Genomic DNA, 25056 nt, shown 5'->3' with positions numbered 1-25056 from the left:
AGACACAAGACCACCAGAATCAGAACTATAACCCATCAGTTTAATCCTCTTAAGACACAAATCAAAACACAATTTATTACATGATCTTCCAGTGTAAAAAGAAATAATCACTCAACTGACACAGCTGTTACCAGGTAGCAGAAAAGACATCTTCTGTCATATCTAAATTTGCCTTTTTTGAAAGCACCAAATTATTTGGTGTTTATAAAAAAAAAAAATCTTACTAGAAGTAATAAGAAATGGACCAAACTAAATCCATCATGCTTGGAATCACCTTGTCTGATACAGCAAAGTATCCTTTGCAATTAAGTTTCCCTTAAAGAGAATATAGGATTATGAACTCATGGTGTGTTACATTCAGTTGCCATAACTGGTAACTCAGCATACACAGATACATATCTCACCTGAGTGCTAAAATGTATGCTTTGAGTAGTACTTGTTTTTTTTGGTCATATACAGTAAAATATAGAAAGCTGAGTGCAATGTTGAGTGTTTAATTGCATTCTTATTCAGAAAACACAGAAATGTCTGTTAAACACATCCTTAGGTATCACAATAGAGCCTTGATATAATTACATTACACTTTCCAAAGAACACCTGGAGAGAGATGTATTTATGTGGCCGCACTCTCACAGCTCTCTTTCACACTAGCACATATAAAGGAGGGGACAAACAAGGCTGACCACAGAGTTACTTTTCTTATACACTACCTTCCAACATGAAAGCTGTCAAGAGCTGTCAAGTGAAACAAATGTGATTTTTGGTAATACAGAGGGGTTTTTTGTTGTTAATACTTAACTTCCTGGCTCTTAGAAGAGAAGGAAAACATATTGTTTGTCCATTTTTACATGCTAGTGGAATTAAAAATCTGACTGAAAGCATGTATCACACAATAAATGATAAAAACTTAAATTTCCTTCAGCCAACTAAAGGAAGACATTCAACTTCCCCACACTGAGATCAAACAGGCTCCTTCTTGTACTTAACTGTTTCTGGGTCAGAGGCCATAACTCACATGCTGAGTCTCACATACTCAAGGGTCTAGCCTCACATAGAAAAGTATTAGAAAAAATTAGAGAGATAAAGCTAAATCCATTAGTAACTAGTGACAAAATAACTACATTTATGAAAGCATTCTAGTCTCACGCATCCCAGATGTTATTCTTGCACGCCAGCAATGTGAGCACTGCTACTGTGCTGCCCAGGCTGCAGCAGCTACAGAAATGAAAATACTTTCTGATTATGGAAGATTAAAGTTCCAGACACCGCCAAATCTTAGTAAATTGAATTGTCTGGTATGGGAACCAGTGGAAGCATGTGTTAATCAGGAGAGGAGAAAAATGGAAACTAACTCTGAGGATGACCTTACCCTTGTCAGAGGTGACAGACATACAATAAAATACATTTTCGCAGTTAAATGAATTAAGTGCTTTATATACAGGGAAACTGTAAGAAAACTCTGAGGAAGTCAGGCAGTTTCAGCAGTGTGCTGGCATCCAGATTCTGCCACCATACGTTACTAGCCTGCTGCTATCAGTAACCTGCTTTAGCTTGCTCTAGTTCAATTAAGACGGCTACTTTGCCTTACCTGACTCTAATGCTGCTTTGGGTTTCTCCATCTCCATAGATTCCAGGTTTTCCGGCAATTCCTGAATTTCATCGTCTCCAAAACCAGTGTCTGGGCTGCTTGTGGGCTTGTCTTCATCATGGCTCAGAGACAGAGAAGCTTCCCTTTTGCTAATCTCTAAGACAGCTGCTAGCAGCTCATCTTCACTCATCCCATCAAAACCAGCATTACCCAGCTCAGGTTTATCACCCTCCATTTTACTTCTTTTTGAACCCTAGAGATGAACAGAGTTATGATTAAGTGCTTTAATAAACAGGTATATAACATCAGCTTTACATCTCTGTGGAGATTTTTTTATTATTTTATTAACCCCAGGGAGTGGGAGCTTGGCTCTGTCAACATTAAACAGATAGTTACAGGAGACTCAACGCAGAGACAACCTTTGTAGCTACGTTCACGCCAAGGAATAATATTTAAATGCGAACTACAACCAGTTTTCACAGGCCCTGTGGATTAACATACACAAGATAACCCTTCCCTTCTCCTTCCTTTCCTTCAACACGTGTTCCACCTTTAGGTTCTGATGAATCCTCAAGCCTCTGGCAAGTCAGTGCTGAGGCACAGGTAGTGTAATTGCAAGTTTGTTAGCAAAGGCTGAAGCAGCAACATGACAGTAATTGACCTTGAACACAGTAATTTCAATCATTTTGATATTAACTGTTAATCAGGAGGTTAACCTCCATGTATACATACATACACTATTACACTACTTACCATATGCTTAGATTTTTTTTCCTGTATTATGGTAAAAATTAGGAAAAATAGTTTCTATCAGAATGTACTTTTCCAGGTCTTATTCCAAACCGCATTTAGATGGATCTCAGAACTTCGTTAAAATGAACAAACCCACACTTTTACTGCTGCTTTTTACTTAAATAAAGCAAGCATTTGATAAGAAAGACTAGATTTTTATAGCAAACATTTTGTATTAAAACTGGCTTATCAAACAAGATTAGCAAATGAACTGGCCAACAAAATTGCTTGTTTCTAGACATCATGCCCTTCAAGAATTAGAACTTACAAACTTAAACCTCTCTCCTCACATCTATTCATGGGCTGAATAAGGAAAGCAGAGTACCTGCTTTTTAAGCTTTCTGATTTCTCTCTCTGCACCTAGGCTACTAACGTCAAAACTGGTTTAGCTCTTCAGCAAACTCTATTTCCAGGCACTCTGCCAACAATTACCACTAATTCAGTGGCTGGCCTTTAAAGACTTGGCAGCATCTGTGCATTATTTGAATACAAGTTTTCTATTATAAATTATTTGCATAGATTTTAAGCAGCTTAGGCTCTAACACCGGCTGCTTTAAAGAAGTATATTTTAAAAGTACTTCGAATACTACTTTGTCTGCAGAGGCAGAAATCACAGAAATTGCAGTTCTGCTGACTTTAGCTGGATAACTGCTATTTGGCCCTACAACCCAGTGTCATTTACTCCGGCTGTTCTCCCACATGGCAGGACTGTTTTGCAAGCAGTGGCCCACAGGGTACACTGACCCCCCCAAAGTGACCAAGCCCTGGATGTAACCCCATCCCCAGCTGCTATGAGAAGCACACCAAGGGAAATGGTGCAGCAGCAGTGGTAATGCCACTTCCAAGGACGAGGACCGGGTCTTCCCAGGAGAATACTGAGAAGGACAGAGGATCTGGTTAATGGTAACAGATGGCTGGTCAGGCTTGTGGTTGAGGAGTGGCCAATGTGCATGGCCACAAAGTCGCTTATGCAGAATCATCACCACCACTGTTTCTTTCCCACAACAAGCTGCAAAGCCTATAATTAATTTGCTATTCAAATTAATAGGTTTTATTCCCACAATTTCTGCACTCACAGTGCTTGTGCGATAGAGACTACTTACACTTCCTTACAAACAAAACTCCAGGAAGAATCATTTAGGACAGCTTGGAATGCTTTTTCTGCACATAAGAGGGACTTCAAAGACCAGCGAGTTTCCATCCCCCACCCATAGCCATCGATGTGCCATGCAGGACAGCAGTTGCCTATCCTGTTCCTGAGACCTTCAGCAAAGGGTTTTCTGCCTTCTCCCAAAGCAATACATTCCATCCCTACATACTCTGAGCATGAGGAAGTTTTTTCCTAACATTTAATCTAAAAATTACTGTCTGCAATTTAGTCTATTACTTCTTGTTTTATTCACCACAGGCATGGAAAACAGCACAAGTGTTTCCATTAATTTCTGTCCCTTTTTTGAAGACACAAGCCCTGCTTAGGTTTCTCCTTAAACTAAAGTTCAATTTGCCCGCTCTTTCTTTCTAGACCTCTGACCATTCATGTTTCTCTCCTCTAGCCCCTCTCCAATTTATCTATAACTCTTTTCAGTCCAGAGCCCAAAGTTGGATGCAGAACTCCAGCTAAAGCTCAATGCTGAGGTCAAAAGGAGGGTCACTTCACACAACTCGCAGGCTATGCCTCTGTCTATACACTTCTGTTTTCAACCAGCCTGACCTTGTGACTGACTGTCAGCCTTCACAGCCTTTCTGAAGGCCCACTGCTTTCCCAGCTGTTCCCATCCCACATTTACAGTTGTTAGTCCTGCTAAGATTGGCATCTTTAGCCTTTTCCTACTGAACAACCCCTCTTATTTTTAGGCAATTTCTCAGATTTGTCAAGATCATTCTTAACTGTAGTTCTGAGCTTCAAGATACTCGCAGCCCTTTACAGCTCTGGGTCTTCTGAAAATTCAATATTCATTATCTATTTTACTGTTTCTTAAATATTAAGTGGATCAGGATCCTCCCTTGGTTTGATCTTCCTATCAGACCAGAAAGTGTAGATATCTTCCTCTTGTTACCTGTTGCTGCCCAGCCAGCTTTGTGCCTGTCTTTTCATGCCATAATCAAGATCGCAATTCATTAAAATAACCCCATGAACATTGTAAAAAACTTTAGAGAAGCAGAGGTGCAGGACACTTGGCCTAACCACTAGGCCTGCAACATTTTAATGGAAGAAAGTGGTACTGCAAAATAATCCTCAAAGTTTCTTGCTTTCCCTTCTAGGTCATCATTCCTTATCACACTCATGTACCTGCTAATACATTGCCCTGATAGAGGCAAAAAATATCTTAGCAATGTTAATATTAGTCACAATTAAGAGCTCAAAGGTAATTTGAAGTTAACTGTGCCTTTGCATTGATGAGCTTGATCTCTACACAATGCTACGTGCCCACTTCCAAAGACTGACAGCTTCACTTTCTAAAAGCTTTTAAAAAGCCACACGTGAAAGGGGACACAGATTGGACATGGAAAAAGTTCCCTCAACTTAATATTTTGCCTAGACCAACCTGTACTGGATCAAATTTAATCAAGGTCTTTACTGCATAATTTTATTCTTGACAGCCCATTAGATTTCAGCCTGGAAATCTTACTGCTGAAAAGTTACCCAAAGGACCGACAAAACTGCTAAGCAGCTGGTATACACAACCTGAAAACTTAAGTGCCGTTGCAACACAATTACCTCTGTTCCCAGTGGGAACCCAAGACAGAGAGATCAATTAGCAAAACACTCCCTTCCAGCATTGCAGTGCTAATTAGGAAAAAAAAAAAAGTTCTCTTACATAAATTTTACTCACAGTCTATGCTGAGAAAAGCACAGGCCAGATGTGAGCATATATAGATTTTATGTGTATGAAAGTTTGTGGTTTTTCCCCCCCTTACCTTTTCTGGCTCTTCTTGCAGTTGTTGCTGATCTCTGCTCTGTATGTTACACAACCTTTGGCTATGGGAAACAGAGCGTTTCAATGGCTCATCATCACTGTCAGAATCTACACAGACTGATGAAGAACTCTTTGACTTGAAAGTGTATTTTCTGTAAATTAAAAACATGGATATAAAACTTCATAGTATTGTACAAATCTGTTTTGAAGTAACCATTAAAGAAGTGTCACGCCCGACTTTCACATTGCAAGGCAGCACAATTTGTGAAACAAACTACAATTGACCATGAAAATTTATTAACATAGAAGGCAGGATTTTCAGGAAAGGTATCTTTTACTACATTAACTGATATACCTGCTTCAAGCTTGCAATAGCAACTTTCAACCTAAGAACTTACTTCTGATGCTCAGCCTTTCTGTCTGAAATAAAAAAAATCAACTTTGCTTACTTACAAGTCCCCAAAGGTTCTCAAGAGAAATGCTAAGGTGATCGTTTCAACTAGGCAAATTATACCATTGAGATTAATTTCAGCTAGTGTGTAATACCAATAAAATTCAGATATGAAAAATAACAGTAGCTGAAATAATTTTCTACAATAGAAAAAACAGAAAAAATTGAAAGATTAAAGAAGAAGAATTAGAAAATTTTAAAATGCCTTTAAATTATCCCATGAACCCCAGATCATGGGCATTTCAGAGCTATAACTCACCTACAAGGTGTGGAAGTGCTTATAGTACAGGAATTCACCATTTGGGAGGCTTTCAATGGACGGGAACTATTAAAAAAGCAAAGTATTTACTGAAGCAGTTAGTCTTTAAAAAAATAAGTGTTTACTTGTCTGCTATGCATGCAAATCCATGACCAAGGAAGCAAGTAGAATACCATTACATACTTGCTAATTGCTTAGATTCAAAGTAATAACTCCACCATGCTATAAATATACAACAGTTGTTCAAAACCATATATAATCCTTTAAACTTGATTCACTTCTTAGTGATGCACCCTTAGGGACAAGCTCACAAATTAAAGGCTCTGGGCTCCCATGTCAAGACAACTCATTCCTTTTTTTTTTTTTTTTTATTCCCACCAACACTTGAGTTCCTGCTCCCAAACCACAGTCTCCTGCTGCTGTCTGGATCAGCCGGTTTTCTGGCATGTCCCATGTTTCCGTTTCTCCTCCCTTACCTAGATTCTTCTAAACAAACTTCCTGCTCCATTTGATCCTTTCATGGGCTCCCCAAAGTCCATCACTATCGCTACTCATCTATCCACCACACGGCTGCCAAACCAGACATCTTTCCTAATCTCCCTGCTCAAACCAGGGCTGCTTCTCTCCAGCCTAGTTACCCTTCCACTCTCTGGTCAATCAGAATGGTTTCAATGACTAAAAAAAGCCATTGGAAAGCTATTTCAAAGATATTGTCAAGTCTTTCCTCTCTGGTTAGCTTAAGCTGTTTTAAGATTTCTATCGTTAAAGCAAACGCTTGGGAAACATCCATGTAAATCTCAAATGCCACTAAATGCTCAGCCCAAGAACACACACCACACTGCTGGACATCCACACCAGATGTGTCCTAACTCCCTACAGTTACCGTAGTTAGGTCACTAGGCAGGGACAACAAGAGGCCTGAGAGTTTCTTGTTCCTTATTCTGCCACAGACTTCCTATGTGACAACTGGCACATTTAATCTCTGTGTCTCAGGACAAGCAGCTGTACAGAAATGACTGTCACAGGGAAAAGGAGAGAGTATTTTCAGCATGCAAATGCTGAAATACTACAGTGGTACCAGAAAAACAATGAAAAAAATGAATGACAGCACAGGAGGTGCAACTGGAAATTAGCAGAAAAAGGTAGGATGTTAAGTGTGCTGTGAGGAGAAAGGTAATCTGGATTTTGCACCAAGAGGCATAAATTTTAGAAATTACTGACAAAAGTTCTAATTAAAAAATGCAACAAAAAAACCCCAACAAGGGATAGAAAGCTATTTTCAAAGACAGTGAGGAATTGTATTTTACCAAATAATCCCTAGATAATGCCCCACCAACTCTTCCTACTGCTTCTGTCATGCTTCCTTTCCGCACAAGTTCTCATGATAGCATTGTTACAAACCCAGACATCTTCTGGAGGAGATCTGACAACTGCCTACCCTCTTGGCACGTGTGCTTAACAAGGCATGGATCGATCACAAGTTGCACACTTACATTGCAGAATGGAGGCTCCATCCCAGCGTCAGCGGCAGCCTGGTGCTTTCCGTACAGTGTGAAAGTAGGGTTAAGTATCTTGGAATAACCACTTGCTGCCCGACCTTATGATTGAGAGACAATGCTACATTGAAGCTGTATCGTTTCAGATGAAGAATCAGGACCCTGAAAGAGAAGAGAGAAGGACAAACGTTAATCTCAAGACAGAACTCAGAGAACACCTATTCAAAATCCAGGTAGTCCTGTTTACAAAATGCATTGACCTGAATTCAGAACAGATTATTACTTTAGGGTGGTGGTGAAACACTCTCCATCTCTTACCCAGCAAGAGACAGGTAATTAATTACTCTCCTGTCCATCACTCAACTTCGTGCAAGGTGCTCAGTGCAGATTCTGACAACTCAAGAGGCTTCCTGCTTTGATCTGCATCACCTTGCTCTTCAGTCAAGCAGAAGCAAGTAGCTCTCACCCAACTCCCTATTTCTACTACACAGTGAGAGGTAGGAAACAATAAAAACATTCTCATTATAGGCCAGAACGCTATTACATTACTCCCATACACTCAAAACTGAGACAGAGGGATCACACAACTGCCCAAACCAGAGGAGGAACTGTGTCCAGTGCGAGATGTGTACTTGGTTTATCTGTCACAACACTTTCTCTTTAAAAGGAGCTTTTGATCACAACAGTATAAAGAGGCTGCAAAGGCCTCCTTACACTGAATCTTCACCTTCCTGCTGCACTTTGTACTGTCTGTTTAGATCATGCAGCTCTATCATCACTTATGTTGTGCTAACATTCAAAAGCTTTGACATGGGTTTTGCAGTGATAGCATAAATACATTATTTAAGCACAATGCAAACTAACTACCAAGTTAGTGGGTTCAGCATGAGTATAGCTGGGACAAGGACAGAAGCTGGATAGTCATCCAAGAGATTTTTAGCTTTATATCTCATGAGAAAATGATCCCTACCTCAAATCACTTCCATGCTAGATAATGGACTAAACCCAACTATGAGGACAGAAACTATTGAGCAGGCCATTAACCCTCAAAGTGTCTGCCTTCTTCCCCAAAGCGCCATGCTTACTGAGAGAGAAAACAGGCACCAGCATGGGAAGAATTCATCACATCAAAATCCCCTACATACCTTCTGGCAGTAATGTCTCCAACTCAGTCCTGCCCATCAGGTGAGCTGAGCACAGAATATCAAACTTCCAGAATATATTTACTGTTTCCACTTCCCTCATGTCGCCAAAACCCCACGCTGACCCTTGTGGATGCCACTCTACCCATTATCCCACCTTTACTCATCAAGCGGCTTCTGCTTGCACTTTTGTAACATGTGCTTCCAGGAAAGAGAGGAACAGATGTCAACATTTACCTGGGAAGCCTGTTGAACTTGTGTGTGACAACAGCAGACTTTCCATTGCACTTCTCACAGGAATACTCTATCTCCTCTGCCTGTTTAAGAGAACAGAAGAACGATGAGTGGAACAAATGATACGTCAAATAGATCTCAACAGAGAGCATGTTGCTTTCTGCTGTCACAGAAGCTCTTCAAAAGAGCAGTTACACTTAAAATTATAATCACCTTCAACATGACCTAACAAGAGGGCATCTGGCAAGAGGACAGGTAGCAAAGCTTACAATTTGGCAACATATCCACCAGAAGAGGTAGGTTTTTTACTGCAAGTCTATTGCATAGACCAGTGAATTAGCCACAGTTCAGACAAATTATCTTCCAAAGAGAGGGGACAATCTTGCAAGGCTTAAAGTTTTCTTTCCCACAGACAGTTTTTTGTTGTTTTATTTCTTTTTTTCCCCAATAATCTTTGGTAGAGGGTAATCTGTCATGAAGTTTTCTCTTGTTCAAAACCTCAACTTTGTTCCTGAAAAGCTATCTTCATTTAAACTTGTCAAGGATGTGCTGCAGAGTTTTCAACAGGGAGCAAAGGGGAAGCTTCACTGTGCTGAAATTACATGACTTAGCCATCAGACATTTGCACAGCCCTTTTCTTTAAGTGAGGCCAAATGATACCACTATGATTTCCAGAATTTTTTTTAATCATAAGTATAAGACCTCCAACAGCTTTTAGAAGAATAAGCCCATCAATTACTCTATCTGTTGAAAACATTACCTGTAACTGGAGAAAATACACAGGTCTGTCCCAAGATATGACAAAACACAACACTGATTCACAGGTGTAAGGCTCAATTTCAGCTTTCGGAAAACTCACCTTCAAGCTCTACTTACAAGATGAGCATCCACATATTACAACTATTTTTTTAATTATTATATTTGCATGACCTTTTTCCTCCATGCCAATTTAGGACAGTATGTAAGCTGTTGAAGCATCTTAGCCCAGGAGAAGCAGCAGCAATTCCTGAGTGATTATCTCAACCTGACAGCCTCCCTTCTCCCCTTGGTATTTGTTTATACCTCAACTCTTCCAACACAAAATGGATAACTTTACCTTTTCCACAGTAGTATTGTACGGAACAGTTAATTTCTGCTCAGTATTTTACAATAAAAATTCCTGTTAACAGCCAAACCTCAAAAAAATTGCAAAGTTAATTGTTTCACATGCCTGCAATCACTGTCATAGAAGTTAATAATCAGCTACACAATCAGAATTTCCATATGGTACATAACCTACACATACTCCACAGTGAATAAAATGAAAACCAAAACTATGTACCCGAAAAAATAGGTCAAGGGAATCCTGGATTGATCGAGATGGAAGCAATTTCTTTCTTCGAGGAAGGTCAATGGAGAGGTCATTAAACTGTTCTCGTTTGATGACTGTTTCACCACACCTAAAAAAACATGCTTATGTAAGTCTGATGAAAAACATACTTGAAATTAATGACAACTTACATTTTTTAGGTTAAAGTAACTTCCTAGTAAATATATGCCTCTTGATCAATCCATTTTCACATCAAAATGAAACTGTTTGATGCTTATGACAAAGTTGAATTTTTGGATTTCACTTTGATGCTTTAGAAGTTGAAAGAAACATTTGTGTAAGGGTGAGAACAAAAACTACAGACTGCTTTGGAGAGGCAAGTGATCAGGTACACAGAAAACCAAAGTGCTATGTAGCTAAACACTTCTTTATTAAACATCCTTCGGAGAAAAGATGTCGGCCCAGCCCAGAAGAAGGGAAAGCCTAGAAATACTTTCAAACTGTTTTTAGAAACAAAAGAATCCATCTAAAAAGAAATCTCAACTATTTTTTATATACATACATACATACATACATATATATACACACACACACACACACACACACATATAAAGACCCTACAGTCATTTGTCTTCAGTAATTATTACCTGCCTGCAATTTACTTTTAATTATTTTAGGGAACTAATGCAGTACAAAGTAAGATTCACAAATATATGTGTTCATGAAAACTCTGTGGAATGCAAGCATCCCATATGGGAATCTTGCTGCACAGTTCATAACACAACAAATATCCAGACACACCGTTTTACATCTTTTTTCTGCAATGGCCTACAGAGACAGAAGAAAATGCCGTTCCCTGCAAGCCCTTAGGAAGAACAAACTAAAAACAGAGCTTCCCTTTTTTTAAGGAGAAACATTACTTGGCTGAAACCCCCTTTTCTCCCTATTCTCACACAACCAGTATACAAAAAGCAAAGCACAGCAGCTTTCCACTGGATACGTAATGAAGAACTAAATGGTATGAGACTGTTTAAAGAAGGCCTACAGCAACAACAGTCTCACGTTTACAGCATTCCCAGACCACAGAATATCTTCTAAATATCTAGATTTGGGAAAAACATAGTTCTCAGTTCTAGTTATAGCCTGCAGATGAAGTCACGTAAGATGGAAACATCTCCCAGACTTTTAAGCTCTCAAGCATACTTACATTTTACAAATGATAGAATGCTGAACCTCAAACTCTAAGTTACTGATAACTGGACACGTATAAACTTTGGTGGCTGAGAGGTCATCAGAAGCCCGTCCAGGTGAGTTATCCTCATTAGGGACTGGCTCACTCTTCCAAGTTTTGTTTAACTTTTCCATGTCCTCTTTCAGCTGATCCAGACACTGGCTCAAAAACTCGTGTGCATCCTAGAAATGGGGTAAACTCAAAGTGATTTTGTATAACTTCATTCAATATCTTTCTCTCAAACACACACAGACTAGAGAAAGTATGTTTTAGCCCATTGCATTCAGCAATGCTAAGACAGTTCTGCTCTAACAAACAGCAAGCAACTGTCATTCAATCAAAAGCTCAAGTCACTGTCAAACGGAGCTGAAGCTTGACAGGAGCTCAATGCAGCCCCAACACTGAACAAAATACACTTAATTGCTTCTAGACAATATGATACTTACGTTCTGCATGTACCCAGAAAATCTCTCTGCAGTAGCTGAAATGGCACTTTTCACCTTCTTGAGCAGCTCTTTCTTAACCTCAGGGCTGCAGACATCCTTTTTAGCAAGCAGATGGGCAAAACGTCTGCAGAAGTCAATGCAATGAAACACTGATTGGCTTTCCAAGACTTTAGAGAAACAAAATAAAACTCATGATACCCCATTTTAAGGGTCTCTAAAAGCTTTTCTTCTGTGATAAGTGGTGAGGTTCTGTATGAAAATATCTCATAATTAACCTTTTCCATTTCAAGTATTTTGAAATCTCAGTTGAGTCCATGATGGGAACAGCACTCAAATGAACAAAAAGTTCCACACTCTTTTAAGGTAAAGAGAAAAGCCTTATAAAGTTGTATAAACTTATTTCTACTATATCTTTTACAGTGAGGAAAAAAACCACAATGCTTTCTGAAAACATTTGTATTGATAGGAGACATGAAATCACATGGCACCAAAACAAGCAACGCAAAATCATTAAATTCAGCTTGCATGGTCGGACTAGTTTCTATTTATTTTTTTATTTTAAAATTTCCACTCAGTTTCAAGCCTTACTTCTTTTGGAAGTAAAACATTACAACAGAGTAGAAAAAATCTGTAACAAAGAGCCACGAGGAATTTCTTGGTTCAAGCTACATGTACTGTTACTGGTAACTTTGTTAAAAAAATATTGAAATTGACTTTACCTGTGTCTCTCAGTTATTGTGGTTTAGTTATCTTTTACAATTGCTTTACAATTCCACAGGAAATACACACCCAGTATACTCCAAGTACAACAGTTTTGGTCATAGCACATACATGGAAAGATGTCACATTCCATGACACATACACACAAAAAAAGAGAGGAAGACAGACAAGACCTGTGCAATCCCCTCCCACCCCAAACCAACAACTAATACCCAGTTACCCAAAGAATCTGATCAGTTTACTGCAGCTCAACAAGTTTCTGCCGTTCTCCTGAACTACATTAACAGTGTGTGCTCTCCTAATCTCTACAACTGCTCAGTGAAGCATGTTAGGAAATACTTTTCACCACAAAGCAGTGGATAGGTAACTGCTTTTCAACCAGAAAAACATTCATCATGTTAGATCAAGTGCCCATATACCTAAACCAATAGCAGCCAAAGTAGATGCTACTGAGTATCAACTCTGATTTGTCGTGCACAGGCACAGGATCACACACTGCCCTCCATCAGAGGTACTATGGCACAAATTCTACCCACACAGTTTACCACCAGGTACATGGGGCTTAAGCTTCAGAGATCTACCAAAATTAGGGAAAGGACATTTCAAGAGGCACGTGGTACAACCTCTGATCTCAAGTAGCATAGGAAGAGTTCAAGATGAAATGACCTCAAGAGATAAAAACCACTATGAAATGGAAACAGAAATGGGTCTGATAATCCCAAATCTTGTTTAGTGAGAGAAAAGAAACGAGGCATACAAGAGCATGTATAACAAAAAGTCCAGATGTCAGACTGCAGTACATAAACAGCAGCTCATCTTTCCAATAGACATAAAATGGGATCTGAATGGTGTGGTAATTCAAATTTTCAAAGAGAAAAGTTTTACATATTACAGAAACTTTTAGAGTTTTCTGACGTAAGGTTTGACTGACTTGAGAGTTCAGCTGAATTTGGACAAAGATTAAGTAGGCAGAACTTGAACACCCTCCATGGCTACTATACAAATCAGGTGAACTTACTGACCAGCTCAAACCCTAGCTGGCAATGTTTTAAAAATAAGTTATTCTGCATCTATCTATTTTGCAGTTTCTTGCATTTTCTTCTGAAGCATTTCACTCTGCCACTAAAAAACTAGTAGAAGATATAAGACTCATCATTGCAATTTTTAAGAGCCTACCTCCTATTTCTAAAGTAAAACTCCAAAAGGCAGAGAGCTCTATGATTTGTTTTATTATCTACACATGCAAATTACCCTCTACGAAGGAGCTTCAGTATTACAAAACTAGTTTATCAGTAACCAAAGAGAAAATATCCTTCCCAGAAAGTGAATTTTACCTGATAAGTGCATTGAGTGGAATTTTTTTCCATGGTATACCCTGCTTGAGCAAATCATTAGCAAAAGACTGAATGGAAAACAAGGACTGCAGGATGGCATTCATATAGCAGGTGTTTCCCAAGTTTGAAAATCTGAAAAAAAAGATTGAACTTAGTAGTTATGTCAATGTGTAAATGTGCCAGTGTTAAACGTGGCACTACTGACAGGTAGGACATTCACCCCAGTTACTCCCCACAGTTTCTCACTGGAGCTGTCCTCATGCCCTTCAGACTGAAACAAAACTCCTGGGAGGTGGCGTTTATCAGGAAAGCACCATCAGAATTTTAAAAATGTGTGTATATACACAAGACAGAGAAATGCATAATGAAAGTGTATGAAAGGAATATGAATTACCTGAAATTATTATATCTCTAAAATTCTCAGGAAGTGAATTTAAGAATATATATTTCCCAACTAGGAAAAGTGTTTCCTGTCTCAGTGTTTATTAATTTCATTATTTTTTTTTCATTAAATAACTATAACAAGAACGTGCATGTTCTGACGATCAAAGTGTGTATGCTAGATAATGGAAATTAAATTTACCCTTGTAATTGCTGTTGAGGATGGGTGGAAAGGGGTACTCGAGGCTTGTTCCACCCTGTGTAATCTTGATTAGATCTCATTTTTTTAACAGAAAGAGGGGCAGGCTGAGAAAGAAATCCCAGGCTTCTTTTGGCTGAAGGGGTCTGGCTGGATACACTAGACCTAAAAACATAAAAGGATAAGAAGTGTAAGATTTCCAATGCTCTTCCTTAAAGAAAAGAATTCCTATCATAATGCAAAAGAGGTGTGAGAGAAAGAACTTATTTCCAGAGCATTTAAATACTTTGTTTGGTTAAATTTCCTTACATCCACAGATGTCCATGCAGTGTAACCAAGTCTTGTGTTTTTAAGATATTTAACAGCTCCCCATACTGTATGATGAGAGGAAGAACGATTGTGTAGCATGAGATCACAACTCCCCAGATACGCTTAAAATTCACATCTGCACCAGATTCTTCATTTTCAGCCTCCTGATCTCGTAACCTAATCATTCTGGACCTTAGTCCCTCATGCGTAAAGCATGGACAATGCTTCTTTTCTTCCTCAATCTTTATCTCATCTATCTAAGGCAGAGACCAAAAGTTTGATTGCACAGCATCTCACACAGAAGAATCCCAACCTCAGCGGGATTCAGTATTTCTCAAATACTGACATTAGAATATAGAGTTTCATGCCATTTACCTGCTTGGGAAAAACCAAGCAAGGATTCAGTCTAAAGTTCCAGAGTTTATGTATAATTTGAACCATCTAGAGTTCAGATATCATCTAGATCAGTCATTCACAACGACTACAATAGACTTGAGTGATTTTAGAAAGCGCACCTATTGCAACAAGCAGTAACTGGAGTTTGTAGATTTAACTAGAGTAATTGTAGCCACGCTGAATACCTCGATTGCAGTCCGGGGGTGGGGTGGGATGGGTGAAATCTATACACACATTTTATGCATGTAAGCTATATACCATGTGATAAACATACAGGAAACTAAAGATCTTAATTCCCGGGAAAGAGCTGTCATTTACAGTTCACACTAGTCAATCAGTCCTACCTGTCCAGCGTGGAACTGCCAGCAGAGTACTCTTTTGATGAGGACCTACTACCATAAAAGGATGATGACTGCAGAGGTAAAATACCTTGAAAAACAGAAAGAAAGGCAGGTCATTTTGTTTCAGGTGACTCAGCTATTTATACCTTTACTCAAAAGGTTTAAAAATCCTCAAACACTGTTTTCTAGAATTGGTTGGGAAAGTACTAACACACAGTTAGAAGTACTAATGTGAATATTAATTCAAGTATTAATCACATATAAGTAAAGACATGCTGGAGTTTTAATTTAATTTAATACCATAATCTCCATCAAATCCAAATTGCAATATGAAACATTAAGAAGTCATTGAATGGTCTTAACTATCTGAAAGATAATAAATATCCATCTCTTGTTCAAAGATACAAGATGCACATAACAGAAAACTCGCTAATGATTTCCAGTACGGTGCTCTCAAAATTCAAGGTAAATATGCAGAAATGAAAGCAGTTTCTCTTCCCACTCCAAATTCCACAGTAAATTACCATATGCTTGGGGCAAAATATGATTGTTTCATTGTCCTGGTATCATTGTGTCAGATCCTGAGACGCTAATGCCTCAGATAGTGCCATGTGAAAAACATGCTCTCAAGAGTCAAAGAAACCACCTATTAGAGTGAATCACAGCATATTTTGGGTTGGATAACGAATAAACATTTGCTTCTGTCTCAGCTCAAAGTGGTTTGAGCCACACAGCTTTTAAAATTGCAGACATCTGAATGAAGTTTGCAATACTGTTACCTGAGCTGGCAGGTGGACACTCACAGATCATAATATTGACTCAAGAGCAAACCAAGTTTTCATTCAGAGATCATAGCATGGTTTGGGTTGGAAGGGACCTTCAAAGGTCATCTAGTCCAACCCCCCTGCAGTGACAGGGACATCTTTACTAGAGCAGGTTGCTCAGAGCCCCATCAAGCCTGACCTTAAACATCTCCAAAACATTCACCCTACTGGCTCCTCCAGCAACATGTTTGTGGCATCAGAGCTGCACTAAAAAAAGAATGTGTTCAGCAACGTTGTCCATAAAAACAAGATCTTGAATGCATTCCTCTTTATGGAGAAAGAGGCCCAGTATTTAGAAGCAAGAATGAAGAATGGTGCTGCTTACTAGCTTATGTACACACTGCCAACATTTCTATATCATCTATAAAACCTCACACACACAAGTTCCAACAGAACTTTGGTACAAACAGAACAAAAGTCCTGGCCCAAAAATGTTCCCCTTCTAAGTTCTGGGAAAGAGAAAGGGAAGTAAAAGCAAAGAGTACACATTTTCCACAGCACAAAAACCAGCCTACAATTCATGTGGGCATTAACAGCAAAGGAGAGCCTTAAAAATAAACAAGAAAGAGAACAAAAAGGAAATCACAGAATCACAGAATTGTAGGGGTTGGAAGGGACCTCAGGAGATCATCTAGTCCAACCCTCTGCCAAAGCAGGTTCCCTACAGCAGGTTGCACAGGAAAGCAGCCAGGCGGGTTTTGAACATCTCCAGAGGTGGAGACTCCACAACTGTTCTGGGCAGCCTATTCCAGTGGCCTGTCACCCTTAGATGTTTACAGGAATCTTCTCCCAAGGGGAAGGGCAGCTTGGAGCAAAGTTTGAAGCTGCTTGTTGAATTTTCAAACAAGCCAGCCCATGGGCTGGCATCAGCATTCAAGTATAAAGGTCAGGGTCACACCAGAGCAGGATAGGCTTTGAAAATGAAGGAAAGTTGTTTGCATCTCATATATGGCTCTATAGAAAGCAAGGAAGTCAGTGGCACAGGGAAAGCAGATTAGGAAAACCACCTCTGCAGTAACTCTTTAAACCAGTATCAAAGCGGTAAAATAATACTGGTCAAAGACAAATTATCATCCGTCTTTGCCTTTTTTTTTTACCTGTTGTCCTGTTGTCTTCTGCCTGCTTCAGATTCAACTGTTTCTCTCTGCTACTGCTTAAGTACTTCCATGCTGGATCACTCAAGGCTTTATTATTCCTACACATAAACAAGAGTGGAAATCAGTGCAGTTATAGGATATACAGGATATTCCTGCTTGGTATTTACAACTTTCTTTCCTACCACCTTTAATATTTGACCGAGGAACAGTTAAACTTTACTAGCAGATAAATTTAACCAATTCATTTAAACAAGCTTTCTTACTTATAATCAAATGTGATTTCAAATACACAGAGCTGCTTCTTCAAATCACAATTTCCCTCTATGAATTTAGTTTCAAAAAGGGTCAAAGCAAGTTCAATAAAGAAGGTACCTATTGCTATACACATATAGCACATGATAATCCTGACTAAACTGACAAAAGAAAGATGACACAAAATTTGCATGTGCCAGTTCCTGCAAATCAGCTGCCAGAGCAGGTTGTATTTCCCTCATTAACCCTGAACGCAAAGCCCATTTCAAGCCCACAGTGTGTTCGGAAGCTGACGAGGGACTGGCCTGTACCACCGTGTTGAGACAGGAAACACCCAAGCATTCTTGTCAGAAAAATTTGCCTTCACAAAAGAACAAAGACTTTAGAATCAGAAACTAGAAACAATAGTTACTTACGTTGAAGAATCATTCTCTTTGGGATAATCTTCACTCATTTCTGAACCAGGTGGTTGTGTTCTTTTCCTCTTTTCACTGATGACAGAAAATGTTTCAAGTGGTCATTCTTTCAGAAAGGTTAGTAAATGATCCTCTTCCAACTGAACAGAACACGTCAATGCTTTCTGTGCATTTCGCACCTATCTTCCACCATCTCCACTTTTATAACATAGCATACAGAGAAGAATTTGGTCTGCCCAACTCTTTAAGCTGTTCATAAAGCTCTAGTGCCAGTACTAGCCAAAGGCTAGAAAAGCACATATTAACATCCTGTTAAAAGTAACAGCAAAACCAGAGGAAGAAACATATTCCCTTCTTACTTCTAGGTGTACTGAGTTTCACCTGCAGCTCTATAAAGAGCTAAACTTTAATAATATCATAATGAGAGGATAACACGCCTACCGATTCTCCAACAAGCCTGTTTTGTGAGGGGCTGATGATGCAGGAGGTGCTGAAATGTTCACCCTGTTGCTAGATGTTCCAGTTCCAGCAGAACTCTTAACAGACGCTCTTGCTGGGGTACCCAGCACCTTGCGAAGCGGATTTTCCTCCTTACTTTCCACGGTCACTCTTTTGGGAGGAGTCTGCAAAACCCAAATGGAGAGGATCGGGGTTGGGGCAGGGGGGGCAACCACAGCAGTGAAAAACATGACCATCTTTAGTCTAATCTAGCATTTACACCACTGCTATACTTGCTACAGTGCAGCATCCAAAAGCAGAAAAATGATACTTGTAAGAGATTAAGAGAGTTTAACACTAATTAGTCATAGGTGAAATTCTGACTGCATCGGTGCAAGCCATAAACATGAAAATCTACTGTAGTAATCGATTTTCCTTCTCATTTTCCAATGCTAAGTCAGTTGAACTTTAGTTTTTAAAATCTCCTTCACATGCTTTGACATTAAAAAAACCCAAGGCACAATTCCTAACCATCCCCAGATCAATCCCCAGTGGTATTAAATAAAAGAAAAAGCCATATGAAAACCCACACAATTAGAACAGCCCTGACAGCCTTTGGCCAAGCAAGCACCATGGGCAATGAAATGGAAAGAGCTAATAGTCAGTTGGCTAAGGAACGTTGGTCAATTTTAGATTTGAAAACTAAACATGTCTAATCTTACCACTGTATACACAGCCCTAGAGTTTTTACTGCGTGATTATTGCCTTTAAGCAACATGTAAAATTTGTTTTGGGACAACCTCAAAAATATTCTCCCTCAGGGCGGTGATACAAGTACATTCACAGAGATAACAAAAGTGCATTAAAGGTGATAGATAAGCCATGAGATCTGTGTCATGCAGGGAGATAAGGAAGAACAAAAATATTCTGAAGGAAAAGCACTTCCAGGGAAAAGTCTGCAAAATTTACACAAAAACCTGAGCAGATTGCCACAAATTCAGTAACTTTATTCTGATACAAAACTGAGTCAGCAGGTTTTTAATATACACATTTGGCTGAAGTCTGTTAAAGTCATTGAGACCTATGCTGACTATAACATGTTCAGCTGCTAAGTAAGATGCTCAGTATAAACAAAGAGATATTCAGAACTATGTGAGAAGCGAGTCTTAATTATGTACTTTCCCTCTATTTCTGCTTGTTGTGTGCCTGACTGATAGCTCAGCATGAAGAACATGTTCTGTCTTCCACAGCTCGACACTGACCTTTCACATTCACACAGAATAGATCGCTCCTCATGAGCAAGACACACCGTTGCCAACCACCCTGTATACAAGCCCTCTAGATTACAAAGACTTTGGATGCAAAGTAAGTATTTACACTGCTATCAAAACATGCAATAAGAGAATGAGAGGAGAAAATGAAAGAAATAAAATTAAAGGAGAGGAAAAATTTGAAAATTAAACAAACCTGGTTCTCTATATGAGAGAATTGCCTGTTAGCTTCCTTCTGTGTGGTCCTGCTGCCCAGCACACCTCCAAAGCTGCCAGATCCCTGAGAGGGTTTCCCAGCTGACAGGAAAAGTACACAACATTTTATTTGATTGTCATTTTTATTTGTAAGAAGTTATTTAACTGGAGTTGATTTTGGAAGGGACACCCTAGATTTCTTGCCAACAGACAGTACAATATTCTGCATGCAAAGACATAAGCACGTGTTTATTGATATCCCTGATACTGGTCACTTACTCAGTTGGCAGTAAAGTTTGCACCCTTAAAAAGAACAAAATAAGAAGTAAAATAAAAAGGAAAGAGACTATTCATGTGTGAGAAATGGGCAAGAGTTTGTCAAATACCAACATACTTACAACATAAACAATTCCTACATGTTTAATTTCTGCTTACTGTCAGCAAGACAAAGGTACATTGTGAGAAAGGTATGTAACAGAAATTGGGGTCCAGGGCCAGAAAGAAGCATTTACACAGATGCAAAGAAAGTCAGCAACACAAGGAGGATACAATGGCTAAAGACGAAAGAAAGAAAACACAGCACTGACCCCTCTCCAAACTGTTAATAACATGATTCACAACAACTGCACTTACCAGGATGAACCCTGTCTTGATGGACTGCATCCAAATACATCCGCATTTCATTTGCATCCTTAAATGGAACCTTATCAATGGTCAGGAAGCTGGTATCCTTCAGAGTCAGCATCAGGCAGCACAGCTTTCTACCATTTGGTCGTAAGGTCACAGTTTTAATGTTATGGCTTAGCTGAAAACAAGAAAGTGACTTTAAACTTAAATCCACTTTTAAAAGGCCAAAATACTTGCAAATTCAAACAAAACACTTCAAACAGAGAGGGTAAGAAGCACTCACACTGAAATGCTTCTCCTTGCTCCATTTCAAGCAAACATTAAGCCCCACAGAATTAATGCAACCAGTGGAAGCTGACAGAACTGAAAGGACAGTGTCACTACAGCTCAACAGTCCCTACATTCCTGGATAAGCTTTCTGAAACCTGCTTTGCTACCAAGTGTGACACTTTTGAATGTAAAGGAATAAGAGCTTCACAAGGTCCCATTTAGTTGTCTGAAACTTCCACATCGAGTTTGAAATACAATTTAAGATGGAGAAAGTTTTAAATGTTAAGTACAAACTTCTACTCACTTCATAATTTCCTCAGGGAAGACAGATTTGACATAGCTTAAAAAAATTTGCTGGGAGTAAGCCAATAAGGAACATGTTTAGTCTACATGCAACATTATAACAATTAAGTGGTGTAAAAACTTTCAGGGTCATGATCAAGCACAGGAATAATTTTAATAAGAATCTGTGCTCCCTAATAACGCTGCTGCTACTTTATTACACCATTACTTAATTGTTACTTAGGCTAAGTCACCTATAAGAACTGGCTGTCAATAAAGCCTCTACTATCCACACCAGTTGAGAGCAACTCCTAAAGCAGAGGAAGCAAAAGGATAACTCACATCTGGAGACTGCATGGAAGTTTGGCAATACATACCTAAGCATACTCTCATTTTCAATTCCCTTGTCTTTGTTTGCTTAATTCTTCATTTTGCTGCCACTGCTTCAGCCTTGCCCAAGATCAGCACTAGCTGCACCATGACATCCATGCCAGTGTACTGCTACACTCAATGCTTCGTGCGAGATTGGAAACACAGCCAAGGTCATTAAGCACCACACAAGACAGAGCAAAACGCTGCCCAGACTGGAGTCACCTCCTCATTTGGCCTGACCCGCATACTGCCACAACTACCCATCTAAATAATGATGATGAATTAATAGACATGAACACTAATTACTCTCTAATGCCACAGTTTCGCTGTACATTGCTCTAGAACCTGTTTTGTCTCCTTCAAATTGTACACAAGTTTAAAAACAAGAATTATTTACGAGTTTTATTTAAACTTGTTCAGGTATACATACAAAAGACTGAGATAGTAAAGGGCACTCCATGTCCATCAGTGAGATTTCTTTTTTTCCATTCAGATTTCTAGCTTTTTGGAAAGCCAATCTGGACACAACAGCAGCTTATAAGAGAGGCTGCAAAACCACCTCAATTACAAACTAAGGGTTTATTTTTCTGGGAAAATTACACATCTGAAATACTTTGCTCTCAATCCTCGTGTTCTGGGGGTTTTTTGAGGGTTTTTTTTTTTAATATAAGCTAAAAATGTCTTCAAAGACCTAAAAATTGAAAAAGGAGTTCCAAATTTTTCATCTTCTCTTAAAACATTGAGCCCAATGCAAAGGGTTTACAGTAACTTCACCATCTCAGTGCAAACCAACCTATTTCAACCTAAAATGTTACCATGAGAGGGCTCCATCTGCACTCTCCATACTCTCCATGCACCTGTTATGACCCAGACAGCATCAAAATCTTGGGAAGTGGGGATAAACAAAATATTTCTCTTACTACATATCTAGCATCTAGGACAACTTCATCAAAGCTTGGAAACATCATTAAAACATACCATCTGACATAAGAAATTTGATGACACACTAGTCACTGTAGAAAGAAATACAGCTCTGGATCCACTCAAATGTTCCATTACTTCCAGAAAAGTAAAAAAAGGTGGGGAAATGGCCACAGTTCCCCCAGAGCAACTTGTCAAACAAAGGAATGCTACTTCTGAAGCAAAATGATCAGGAATTTGTCCTGCCTGCAGTGGCAGGTCAGAGCACTGTGACAGACTGGGGCTGGCTCACACAAACTACGCTCAAGCACAAGCCTGTAGCACAAGGGGCTGCTGCTCCCCAGCTGCTGCTCACTCCCACCAACACTCTTGTGCCAGCGTCTGTGTTGCTTCAAGACAAACAGGACCAGAAAACAGTTCCTACTGAAAACATAACCACCATTCAAACAAAAATAATTGGTCTAAAGACACTTTAGGCTTTTCCTCCTGCTCCTTTGCTGCAGTCCTGCCTGCATGGTGCCCTATCACGCTCTCCACCAAATATCACGTTTGGTCCTTTCCCCAAATTAATTCATGTGAAAACCCTCCACTGAGCACACAGAGAGATCTGACAAGTGCCAGAGCCAGCAGATGTGAGAGGCTGGCAACAAAACCTGCCCCTTTAGGCCACGGTTACCCGTTCTATAGGCTCATCCTCCCCACAGAACCACCCTTCGAGTCACCACCACACCACGTTAACACCCGTCCAGGCAGAAAGAAGCGCGTGGGAGCAAGATCCTGGGGAAGGGACGAGGGGTAGAGGAGACCACTCCTTCCAAAAGCAACATGGTCCAACGCTGGACTAAATCAAAAGTGCAGTCACAGCACCGTGCATGAGAAGGCAGGCTATTCTTCTCTTACACCTTGACTCCCAGGCAACACAGGCTGCCCAATTCTGTGCTAAGACTTTTCAGTGCACTAAGGCAGCAAAACCTGATCTTTCAAAAATAAAGTGAATGTTTTTTCACTGAGTCTACACACAGAAATAAATGACTCTGAGAAAGGCCCGGTGAACAGTACTGCTGAGAAACAACTGTGGCAGGAAAAAGCAGAAGCCAGCGTTTAGATCAGTTTAGGCTGTGACGAAGTTGCTAAATAAGATAGGACTTTTTTTGTTTGTTTGTTCCAACTGCTCTTCTACCCTCTACGTGTTTTTAAATCAGATAGAAATTTCTTACATAAAAACACTCCTTTGCATTCTTTTGATTTGGGGCATTTTGTGCAAAAAAACTAGGAAGACTGAGCTGAAAACAACTACAGAATGAAAAAAGGGCAATGTAGACCGAATACTGTAAGAGAATCTGCATCAGTGAGGAAACCACATTGCCTGGCATATTTAAGACCTAAAACTGTAACAATTGCTGTTCAGCAGAGTCTTGAATAAACCAGCAAAAGGCTACAAGTGTGTTAACACCTTCACTCTTCAGCTGGGAAAACTGCTGGTACAAACTGTTCAGGGTCTTCACCTCTAGATTCTGCAAATGTAGCAGTAAGGGGAAGGTTACACGTTCCAAGAGTCTGAGCACGCCAGCCAGGACGCTACAGACTATATGTACACCTATAGACTTTAGTAACTTTTCCCTGCTTTTTGCTTCTTCCCACTCAGTGGTACCTTGATGTTGACCTCGGTAGATCCTTTAACAACCCACGTGAATAATTTACAGGAGAACCACACAAAGGGATTACTGTTCAGGAAACAAGGAACAAGAAACAGTGACAGAGGGAAGTTTGCGTGACACTTGATAGCCTTGAAGAGGACAGCTGTTCACAAAAGAGCACAATCCATGCACCGCTCAAACAAAAGCCTTAATATTTGGTGTACCTGAAACGTCTTTGGAATTCCTCCAACATTGTAGTGAACCACTAGACTCACTTTGTTGTCCTTCTCCACAATTTCAAAGCTCCCTTCTTTCCATTTTGTAATCCCAGTCTGCATGCTGCGCATCCGGACGGGTCCGTGCACCTTCAGCGGAGCCATGGCTCCTCAAGGGACAGAGCTACCGAGAGTAAGTGTGCTCCACCTCAAAAAACCTGTTAACAAGGAGGAACGTGTGAGCAGACAAGCCAAATAACCTCTGCAGAAAGATACCAGAGTGGCTGAAGGCACCTGCAGGAGCTCAGCAGAACCGTTTTGCTGGTATTTTTAAAGACAGTGAAGGCGAGTCAGCCACAGGTGAAGGAACCTCAATAGAATCTCTCCGGGTTGGGGCAGCAAAGCGCTGCGGGGTCCCCTCAGTGGGGGGGGCGGGCAGCCCCCGCCCGACACAGAAGTTCCTGCAAATCCTTAAAGCGACTTCAACACAGTTCAGGAAAGAAAATAAAAGCGTCCGAGGAAAGCCGGAGAGAAACGGAATCCAAAGTTCCGGAGGAAGCCGGAGAGGGACAACGAGCTCGTTCCTGGCGGGACGTGAGCCGCGGCCACCCGGAGGGGTCCGGCCGGGGGTCCCCGGGGCGGCGGTGCCCCCCCGCCCGGCAAAGCCAGCGGCCCAGCGGTACGAGGAGCAGC

General features: G+C 40.0%; 1 protein-coding gene across 1 annotated transcript in view; it reads right to left on the bottom strand.

Annotated features, from left to right (window-relative positions):
* USP37 (ubiquitin specific peptidase 37) overlaps positions 1-24531 on the bottom strand; it is a 33168-nt gene extending 8637 nt beyond the window's left edge. The window contains exons 1-17 of the mRNA XM_029086691.1: positions 24373-24531; positions 20673-20844; positions 20041-20141; positions 18577-18758; positions 18136-18210; positions 17468-17565; positions 15550-15634; positions 14504-14665; positions 13921-14052; positions 11867-11990; positions 11397-11602; positions 10202-10319; positions 8884-8963; positions 7502-7666; positions 6009-6074; positions 5300-5450; positions 1589-1841 (exon numbers count right to left, since the gene is read on the bottom strand). Of these exons, the coding sequence (XP_028942524.1) occupies positions 1589-1841; positions 5300-5450; positions 6009-6074; positions 7502-7666; positions 8884-8963; positions 10202-10319; positions 11397-11602; positions 11867-11990; positions 13921-14052; positions 14504-14665; positions 15550-15634; positions 17468-17565; positions 18136-18210; positions 18577-18758; positions 20041-20141; positions 20673-20844; positions 24373-24528 (2326 nt within the window). The 5' untranslated portion in view covers positions 24529-24531. The remainder of the gene's footprint in view (positions 1-1588; positions 1842-5299; positions 5451-6008; positions 6075-7501; positions 7667-8883; positions 8964-10201; positions 10320-11396; positions 11603-11866; positions 11991-13920; positions 14053-14503; positions 14666-15549; positions 15635-17467; positions 17566-18135; positions 18211-18576; positions 18759-20040; positions 20142-20672; positions 20845-24372) is intronic.
* Positions 24532-25056: the final 525 nt, after the last annotated feature.

The sequence above is a fragment of the Antrostomus carolinensis genome, unplaced genomic scaffold (assembly GCF_000700745.2).
Source record: "Antrostomus carolinensis isolate BGI_N321 unplaced genomic scaffold, ASM70074v2 scaffold8129, whole genome shotgun sequence".
Classification (NCBI taxonomy): domain Eukaryota; kingdom Metazoa; phylum Chordata; class Aves; order Caprimulgiformes; family Caprimulgidae; genus Antrostomus; species Antrostomus carolinensis.
This window is presented reverse-complemented; position numbering and strand designations above follow the sequence as displayed.